This window comes from Enoplosus armatus, chromosome 10, assembly GCF_043641665.1.
Source record: "Enoplosus armatus isolate fEnoArm2 chromosome 10, fEnoArm2.hap1, whole genome shotgun sequence".
Lineage (NCBI taxonomy): Eukaryota > Metazoa > Chordata > Actinopteri > Centrarchiformes > Enoplosidae > Enoplosus > Enoplosus armatus.
The window spans coordinates 5,644,815-5,655,117 of NC_092189.1; the positions used below are offsets into that span (position 1 = coordinate 5,644,815).

Sequence of the window (10,303 nt, forward strand, 5' to 3'; positions counted from 1 at the left end):
CTTACAGAGCTAAAACATTATTAGTGTTCTAAAAAGAGGCATGAGGCATTTCATGTAGTGGAAAATGCTTTCCTGAGAAAGAACAAGCCCTCCAGCCGGAAGGAGCAACTAGGGCAGTAGATACTGAACTACATCACTAACTACACTAGATGCACCTTAGCTGGAGGGCCGTAAAGAGAGACCGGGGAGGTTGGAGGGGGGACTGATGTGCCGGATTACTCCCAACTCCTCCTCCAGGCAAGACGCTTCCAGTCTGGACCATCTGAAACAGGACAAAATCCACTGATCAGACAGACATTTAAACTGGTCCTACAACTCATTATTGCAGAATTAGACTTATAATAATTACACTTCATTCAGTAGTTTAACTTGTGTAATGGTCCTAATCTGAAAAATAACCAGTGACTATAGCTGGCAGATAAATGTAGTGGAGTAGAACTGTAAAGTAACATCAACTGGAAATAGGTTAAGCACAAGTACCTGAAGATTGTACTGAAGTATTTGAGTAAATGTACTTTCCACAACTGAAAGCTTATATCACAGTTCAAAAGATCTGAAACGCTGTAGGGAAATATAATTCCCCTGGAACTCATAACTTGATAATGAGTGCTACGTTTGATGTATAACTACATGTATTTTTACATTTTGTGCCACCGTCTTCTTCCATCGTAAAGTAGTGGAATCAATTCCATATACAGGCCACACTTTTCACTTCATATTTCATGTTTGTAGGCTGGAACAGGTTTCACTGGCTGTCCATGCAAAGCTCACACGAGGGGGGGGGGGGGGGGGGGGGGGTTAAACCTCGAGGCTCCATCTTCAAAAATATGAAAAGTTCCAATACATGAAATCTGAAGTCTTCTTCTATAGAAAGGTATTACCTCTAACTGGAGACTATATGACTGAGTTACCATGACTGTGCGCACGCGGTCTCGGCGCTGTGTGCAGCTTCAGTAAAGTGGCGCCAACAGCGTCTCGTGATGTGATGATGAGCGTGTCAACTCCCGTCAATTAAATAATGCACCTCGGTGACCATCACACCCGCGTTTATTCCGTTACGTAACTGATACAAACAGCACCAGCTGGTCAGCGGTGAGTGGGTGAATTTGTAACTCTTGGCGGATTATTAAAGTAGAGCCCGGATGAGCCCAATGTGCCAACACCCCTAACAAAGACTTGAGCAAACCAACTTTTAGTCAACAGATCGAGCCACTGTGACTCCGGAGGTTCAAAATACATTACGTTGGACTATTCAAATGGATCTAAAAAATAAAAAAAAAAAGAAGAAGAAGACATAATATACGTAGAGATTGGTGCACGAGACGTGTTTAACACGCTGCCTGTTTTGCTTTCACGAGCCAGCAGCCCGATTAGGCGAAATTACCAAAACTGAAACACATTTCAGATTCTTAAAAACTTTTGGGAACTAAATCAAACACTTGTTCAGCACCACAAAGACCACAGGCGTTAGTTTGTAATGGAATAAAGAGGAGAAGCCGCAGACAGCCTACCTTTAGTTTGCGTTGAGGCTTGCTCAGTTGAATGAATTGCTGCCCATCATGCAGAAAACTCCATCATCGCGCTACGTACCTTATCCCGCAGATGTTGCACCCTCTGCAGCGCTCTTTGCCACCCTTTCGCGCAAACAAAAAGTTCTGTCATGCATGAAATCGTGAGAGCATCTTTTTTTTGTTGTTTTTCTCTTTGTGGGGGTGGGGAGAGGAGCGCAGGCGACGCAGTCTTTGCGGATGTAGTCCTTCAAATCCGCTCAACAAAACATGGGGTTCCTCTTTTTGTTTCCCTTTGGCATCAAATATAAACTTTTCTCCTGGCGCCGCATCCTCCTGAAACACTTTTTTAGCGAGACTTTGCAGACTGGTTTTTAGTAAGCCAATCTCTCGCTCATCCATTCGGCGCTTTGCTGGTCAAAGAAACCCAGGAGGCTTGTGACCTTTAACCCCTGTAAACCCTGCCCCCACATAGTCCTCTGCTCCGTCTGCAAGAGCGCGTCCTTCCACCATCCCGCCTCACACGCAGACAAATCTCTCTCAATAACTAGTTGTTTTTGCAACAGAGAGAATCCAACCAACAACAGTGAGAGGCCCAGAGTGTTTCCAGAGCACGGTGGCTCTTCCTCCGCTGCGGGAACGAGCTGCAGCGTCGCCTTGCTGGCCTTCTTCCCTGGTTGAACTTTAACCTACTTCCCCATGCTGCCTCTCTCTGCTCCTATAGGCTGTGACTGGTGGAGTTTAAGGGAAAGACTTTATTCTTCCACCCAGTATGTTTGATCTCGTGAGGCCTGCCAGTGATAGAGGAAGGGGGTTAATTACGGTCAGCAACATTTTGAGCTGATTTGTAATAAAAGGGGGAGTCATAATGATAGTTTTCTTTAAGCAAGTTTGCAGGAATTATAGTTGACGTCCACACAGACAATAGACAGCCAGCCTATTGAGCAGGCCTCATGTTGGATACCTCCTGGTAGGATGGAATGCGTCCCAGTGTTTTGAACTGGGCTGACATTACTGCTCCGCACTCAAAGAGTTACCACTGGGAGGAGGGGGTTATTTTTAGCAATATTCACTTGCACCACTGGATAAATGAGTTTGACAAGATGGAAGCTGGAGATAAAGCTACATTTCAATGTGTACAACTCATTGTTACCACACCATAGAACACATAACACTTCAGTCTTGGTTATATAAGTTGTTTATATGCAGAAGAAAAGTAGACTATATCTATATATATATATATATATATATATATATATATATATATATATATATCTTTGACTGTGGAGCTATCTTAGCACTTTGTTGAATTCTGTGCATTTTGCAGAGAAACTAGGTTGCAACTTACAGTGATTTTATCTCTTGCTTATTATTTTATTCATTTAAGCGTATGAATTGGCAGGGAAAAAAATGCAAAAAATGCCCACAAGAATTTCCCAGAGCCCAGCGTGACGTCTTCAAATTGTTTGTTTTGTCCAACTGACCCAAAAGTATTCATTAAGACCTTTAAGCTTAGATTATTTGGTTACATGTACCGTTCCCAAAAGGCCAAGATTGACCTTCCATGCTCAACAATGTTCACATTTCAAGTATATAAACTGAGAAAAAACAGCAAATCCTCTGAATAGCCATAATATGTTGTGTTATTCTGGCTGATTGGAACTTGGTTTAGGTGGATGTTGGGTGGAGCTGTGCAGGAAATTACATGAGATCAAACTACATGTTTCAGTTATAATGAGTAAGGTGTTGCAGCAAAACTAAGCGGAGTGTCACAGAGATGTCAGTCAAACGTAACTTTTGAGGAAATTGCCATAAAGTTTTATTTTTATGAATGCTTTCACACTTTTATCTTTTATAAAGTTATTTACATATAATTCGCTCCCATGGTAAATAAAGAAAATATCCAGAGTGTGGAAAGAGAAAGGGGAAAAAAAAGAAGGCAACAGAGTAAAAAAGGTAAAGCACAACAAATATTTAAACAGAAAAAAACTCTAAATCATGAAATATATAGAATTGATCTTAAGGAATTTGTGTTGATGTCTACATAATATTGCCAGTGATTTATATACTCATAATTAGAGGTAGGGTTATAGAAACATGAAATGCTTGGTTTGTACTACTAATACAAGGTGCCAATTGTTGCCAACAGCTCCCTCTGATGGGATGACTGTGAACAGCATGTCCCTCCCAAAGTGCACGTCATGACTGGACTCAAATTTCAAGAAAGTTTGTAGGCACATTTAGACACCCAATTTAAAAATATTCTGCATTATCTATTTTAAAAATGGATGTTATTTTGTTACACAAACGTCCACTACTCTTGGATATTATTACAGAGGACAGCCTGTTATGTAACTTCAGTTTGTCAGCAAGCTGTTAAGTTTGTTTGTGGACACAGAGATATTCCTAATGACTACAGTGTATGTGGGTTTAGTCCAATATATTACTGTGGTTTTGCAAAATTGGGTTGTACAATAAATAATCGCACACTTTCAGACAAACTTTCTTTCATAAACTGAGTACATGACAGCGCACTGTGTGCAGGACTTCAGTCTAGTTATGCATAATTTACCACATTCACAGCAGATTTCCCAGATTACTCTATGGATGCCGACCTTGAGACTATCTGGTGCAGCAGTTATTTTCTTAAAAAGCCAATTAACCACAACTGAAAAGCTACTCCGAGTGTAGTCTATTGATCTCTATCAAAAATATATTTACACTCACAGGATCACATTGGAGCATAACGCAGTTGGTGATAAACCTACGCTACGCTAGATGTGGAGCTGAGAAATGAACTAGTAATATATTTGGGACTTGAAATGTACATTTTTTACCTTTTCATATTAACTTTGGTTTAAAAACAAATTAAGAGGTCTGGAATTTTTACATAATCATTACGATCCATTAAATGTCTTTAAATAAGGCAACGTTCATTACAAGGTACCACACTGCAATTCATTATGAATTAACGTTTGAGTGGCACCACCCAATGAAATATTTCAGTTTAAAAATCTAGTTTTCCCATTGTGAAAACCAGGTCGCAGTCCCTGTTCAAGTTTGTATATATATCAAGTTTAGGCATGCATACGAACCACTGTTGTGTATTTGAAACTGTCAAATAAAATATCTCGTCTAGGAGGGGAAGGAAAGAGAACACAGCATTTGCAAACTCAAATCCCATGAGGTATATACTAGAAGACTGTGAGCACAGACAACATATTTCTTGAAATCCCTAATATGCCATTTTAGTGACAATGGCAGGAGTAAGGCAACTATTTCAACAGAAGTCTTTTTTTAAGAAATATAACTAATCAGTGATGCATGTGAGGAACTCAGAAAAGTCAGTGCTCATCATTCAAACAAACTCATTCTTGTTTTAACAGTGCATGTGGTTACTTTGACAATGTGGACACATCCAATAGGACGTGCTTTCTGATGCATCACAGGCATGTTACAGTGTACTCTATTAAAATGTGTTATTATAATCATGTCAGAAAAGTGACATTTAAAATCCTGTGTATGTGTATTTTGTTTTGGTGCTAAAAAAACAAACTGTATGGATGAGAGTTATTGTTTACATCAGATTGATGTGATTAATGTTCAATGTGTCCAATGAAAACAAAATGGAGGAAAAGCAATCCCTAATGAATATAACATATAATAGGAAAAAGTCTTTGACGTGTCAACTAACACATCAAGCTCTCATATGGATATAATAGATTTACAGTGTAGCGTACATATGATGCATCCTTATCTGCGTAAACTGCAAAATTATTTCTTGTGTTATGCAGTGCTTATGTTGTAAAGGAGAAAAACCTAAGATGGCGTGCGTCAAGTAGTTTAAAATCCCATGAAGTAATTGTTAGTTAAATCCTTGTTTTGAATGAAACAGTTCCATCTGTGTTCAGTGTGTGAGGGTGAAATGGAGTGCTCCCAGTGAGATCAATTGGTATATCCTGGCTGTCCATGTTAGCGGTGAATGGATGGCTGGTACCCTGCAGCATTATCTGATGCCTAGTTTCTATTTCAGTCATGTAAGCCTCGCTGAGCGCAGCCTCAAAAAAAAAAAAAAATCACAGCACAATTAATTGATTCCTCCATGGTCTTGATTTTCTCTTCCTGTGCCAGCTAATGCATCGGCAAGTACAGCACTGCAGGATCATATCTGACCTCTGTAACCTCACACATGCAACCAAAAGGCCTAACAACTACACATTAATCACCGAAAATTAACTATGTGCTGACCTGGCCAACGTGACCCACATGTCACTCTGCCAAAGCCGTATTTCTAAAGATCATTTAAGTCCCTGTACAACACAGCTGCTTACAATAAGGCAATAGACCAAACCTATGCAATGAGTTAGACTAAACAATGTTCAGAGAGAAGAGTTACTGTAGGTTTTAAACTGTTTACCATGATGATACATTCTAGTAATAATATATTTACTTCTCCTCAGCTCTTCAGCCTCTCAACTAGACTTTCAAAAGCACCTCAAAGCTCATGTTGGCTGTGATTGGGGTGAAGTTTGTGTCATTCTATGGTCTCTGCCAGCAACAATGTATGTGGAAGGTTTAACAGTTTAAGGTCCAACATTACAAGAACGGACTAAATGCATTTCATTATCACTAAATAAGAAGCACTATGGTTTAAATAACAGTTCTTGGCCCACTCAAGTTGCTGGATGGAAATCACCTCCACATCCAAACTAAAAAACAGAAAGTGAAGGATGTAATCTTTACTTTTTTTCCTATATTTTGTAGTTAATATTATAAATCTTAAAGAAGCATGTCTTTTAGACTCTCACTTAGCCCTCTGCAGCTCCAGCCACCACCTATACATCTACCACCTGATGGAGCAGTCGTCCCCTGCCGCCTTAAGCTTCCTCCGGTGCTGTGGGCCTCTTCAGGTCTCGGATTTGCTTAATCAGATAGTTCTTCTCGTCGCAGAACTGCTCATCCTCCGATCGGTCGGTCTGGAAGTGGCTCAGGAAGTCCACGAGTTTGGCCTGGTTCTTCAGCAGTATGTCCAGCACGGGCTGAGTCTTGTTGGGGTTTGCAACAAATACCTTTTTAAAAAAGGGGAGGGAGAGGAAGAGGGAGAGAGAGAGAGAGAGAGAGAGAGAGAGAGAGAGAGAGAGACAGAGACAGAGAGAGATTATATGAACTGACTACTTGAAAAATTTCATCCTAAAATCAGAAGGGACATCTCATCAGTCCAAACATCTCTCTTAAAAACACAACTTTCAATATTTTACCAAATAATGTCAGCAGCACTAAGTAAATTTCTTCCAAAAAGATATGCAGCATTTCAAAGTACAGCATGAATGATCAAATCAGTAAACTGATGATACACGTTTTTTTATGTGCACACCTTGAAGACATGGAACGCTTCAAACTGGATGTTTCGGCTGTTGTCTCTTAGCATGTTCATCATCAGCTTCAAGTTCTCTGCCCGACTGATGTATTTCGTCATGACAGTGAAGTTGTGTCTATCCAGGAGAAGTTCCCCAAGGAGCTGAAAAGTAGCATATATTTAAATTAAGCATAAGCATGTCAGTTACACTTGAATCTGTAGCTCAAATAAAAGTTTAAAGGGATTTTGATTTGACGGAGCAGTGGAGCTTTTACCTTCAAAGACTGCCGCTTGGTGACGTAGTTGTCAGAATGCAGGAGCTTCTCGTATTCTGTAAACACCTGACAGACATTTTAAAAAGTATGTTAGGCACAGCAGGAGCGTTCTTTCAATTAAAGATCAAAATCTACAAAAGAAAGCTCACCCTGTCATAATTGTTCTCCAGGAAATCTGCACACATAATCTTGTGTCTTGTGAGGAGATCCTGAGAGGGAGCAGAAGAGACCAAGAGCTTAGATAAGAACTGTTAGTGTGAAGATGCTGGAAACAAAGAAAGCACAGCAGTGTACCTTGAATGAGGCGAAAGCGTCAGAGGCGATGTCAAAGGTTGAGAGCTCCACATAGCGGAAGAAGCAGTAGAAGTCTTCAGAGAAGAGCACCGTCCGTGCCAAAGGCTCGTGACGCAGGCACTCTCTCAGCATCATTCCACAGTTCAGAGCTACTTCTGCGCTCTCATAGCTGTACAGGTTAATACATGTCAGGTCAGGTCAAGTCATTTGGATAATCAGAATTCAACAAAGGTTATAAAACAAACACTGTAGATGTAACATAAACAAAAACGGCACAAGTCACTCCACCCAAAACACTTTAAACACTGTTAATCTGGCATTAAATTTGTATTTGTGCTTATGAACATGACATTTCTAGGCCTTATTTTCCATGATGAGGTATTTTTGCTGTGCCTGAAGATAGTTGGACAAATGTAGACAATTTCCATGCATCTATAAGAGAATTAATTAGCAGGAGAATCATCTAACACATCAACGTTAAATGTCAGGTTCTGATGTCCATCTCTGACAATCAGACTGAATATCCTCTTGACATTTTGAATATGACATTTTGCAATCAAGTTCAACAACAGGCAGGAGAAAATCCATTACAGTGGCAACTGGCAAATATAGCATTTGATCCACAAACAGCAGCCTCAATTGACCATAATGCAGTGCAGCTGCAAGACATGTTGCTCTTTGAGTAGGCAGGATGACTCAGTTTCTTAGAGCTGTAAAACCAGCGCTCTGCTATCAATCTCTTCTCTCATCTACATGTGCAACCCACAGGTGAATGCAACAAGTTCACGCTCGTTCCTCCGGGATTTGTTGAAACACATACTGAGTAATGTAGAAAAATCACAGGGCATGACGATGGAAAATAATTTTACCAAGAAAAGTTTTAAAAAATAACAACAAAATCATTTGGTTACAGTTTAACTGTATTTAAGGTTGGACTTGCGTTTAATATATTTATCTGCACATACACAGCCCTCACGTCAAACATGTATCAAATACTGAGTTCCTGTAGCCTGAAAAAATGAACTTACCCTTTCAGAAGCATGAAGAGGATCTCTGGGTGTGTAGAGATGTATTCTACCGTGGGTGTACGGGTGCCAATCTGACGCCTCACAATATTGCTGAACAAATGAACCACATCCTTCTTCCCCTGTGTAAAAGAAGAAAAAAAAAAGCACTGAGATAGCTTAATGACTGACTGGGTGCTGATGATATGCAAAGACATTTTTGTTTTGGGCATAGATGTTTCAATCAGGCATACGCACTCCCACTGATCATTTGGTGCCTGCACAAAGTGATCAATACTTTTAAACACACATAAAATCATTGCAGAAAAAAAAGTAAATTTTCCTCACCTCAAAGTCAATCCTCTGCAGGTTTGCAATGAGAGCGATGAGGAGGTTGGTGTTGTACAGCTCTTGTGCAAGCTGAGCCACTGCTTCGGTCTGAGGCTCCTTGTCACCTGTTCCACTAAGTACCTCCTTCAGTGAAGCCAGGTTTTTGGACACCTCCTCTGCAACCTTTATTATGGAAAACCAGTTCATAACTACAGCCAGCAGTTGGTGTTAAGAATGAGAGCCACATTTCAAATATGAAACAGTCAGAAGAAAAAAAACACTGCTGACCTTTTCACACTTTTTGCTGTCTCCAGCATCCAGCTTTTCCATGTATGCCACATTCTCCTTCAAGCTCCTCACTATTTCAGCTGGATTCTTCTGAGACTTCCCAAAAGGAAAAGGCATGGCTGAAGATGGGTAATCCAAGCCCAAATCTCTGATGAAAGAAAACACTGTTTCAAATAGCTATCATTTGCAATTAAAGCAATTCAACTTCCTGTACCTCTTTGCATCAGGAAATGGCTGAAAAGCTCTCACCTGAAGAAGGCAAGGATACTGCTAAGTTAGATATACTGTCTGACTGAAAAGCGACACCCAAAAGTAAACTATTGAGTTGCAGTTTTAAAGGCCATAACGCCAACAGCTAGCTAACGTTGCTAACGTTATTTTAGTTAACTTTCAAAGACAATACGGGTATATTAGCGCTTAAGTATCACTTAGACGGTGCGTTTGCACTGGCTTATTAGTTTCTCCAAGTTAACATTAGCCCAGCCGAATAAAACGCTAACTTTCTAATCGAATCGAGGATATACCGGAGAACAAGACGTTAAAAATGTCAACGTTACAGCAATATTCACCAGCAAAGTTGAGCTAGCTTGTGACCTAGTTAGCTATAAGTTAGCAAGAAACAGGCAAACCAGCGTCAGTACGTGGACAGCGAGTAGCGGGTGGAAAACACACATAACACACTGCTGAAATATTCAGTTCAGGCTGTCAAGACTCACCGAGTGAACTCTAGTTTTGAAGCTGAAGGAGGCTCGGTGGCTAAAGGTTAGCTAGCAGGCTAGCAAGTTGTCTCCACTTTCTTTCCCCACTGTAACGCTACTTTGAAATGTCTGTAACGTTATCTGAGATCTGTGGCTGTAGCTATGTAACGTGGGCCAGTTGTAGCTACAAGTTGCTCACACAGACGACCTTCATTGCTGTGATATTTCATGTAAATCCCTCTACTCGTGACCGTCTGTCAACTTGCTAACTGCCTAGTTGTAAAGAGAGAGTTGCTGGGCTGGCCTGTCTGACAACTTCATTTCCCTGTTCTCTTCTGTTGAAACTCTCGTCCTCTCCTCATCCTGGGGACACTGGGCGGGTATGTTTTGCTTTACAAAATGACTGCCACTAATTTCAGCCAATCACTTTGACCAAAGCGAAGATGTGGAAACTCCCTCTCCTCTGTAGGTGCGCATGTTTCAAGGCTCGCAAATTTCGTGTGGGTGGACAGAGTGAAGTACACGGGAAGCCCCATCTGCCGCACTGCCC

The 10,303-nt window shown here is 40.7% G+C and overlaps 1 protein-coding gene across 1 annotated transcript; it reads right to left on the bottom strand.

Moving 5' to 3' along the window:
• Positions 1 to 2,793: 2,793 nt before the first annotated feature.
• cab39l1 (calcium binding protein 39, like 1) lies at positions 2,794 to 10,073 on the bottom strand. The gene is made up of 9 exons (XM_070913420.1): positions 9,772 to 10,073; positions 9,056 to 9,203; positions 8,786 to 8,950; positions 8,462 to 8,580; positions 7,434 to 7,602; positions 7,289 to 7,348; positions 7,140 to 7,205; positions 6,883 to 7,026; positions 2,794 to 6,577 (listed from the first exon to the last, which is right to left on the bottom strand). Exons 2-9 carry the CDS (start codon positions 9,170 to 9,172, stop codon positions 6,386 to 6,388), a joined length of 1,032 nt encoding a protein of 343 aa, XP_070769521.1. The 5' UTR covers positions 9,173 to 9,203; positions 9,772 to 10,073; the 3' UTR covers positions 2,794 to 6,385.
• Between the last annotated feature and the right edge of the window lie 230 nt (positions 10,074 to 10,303).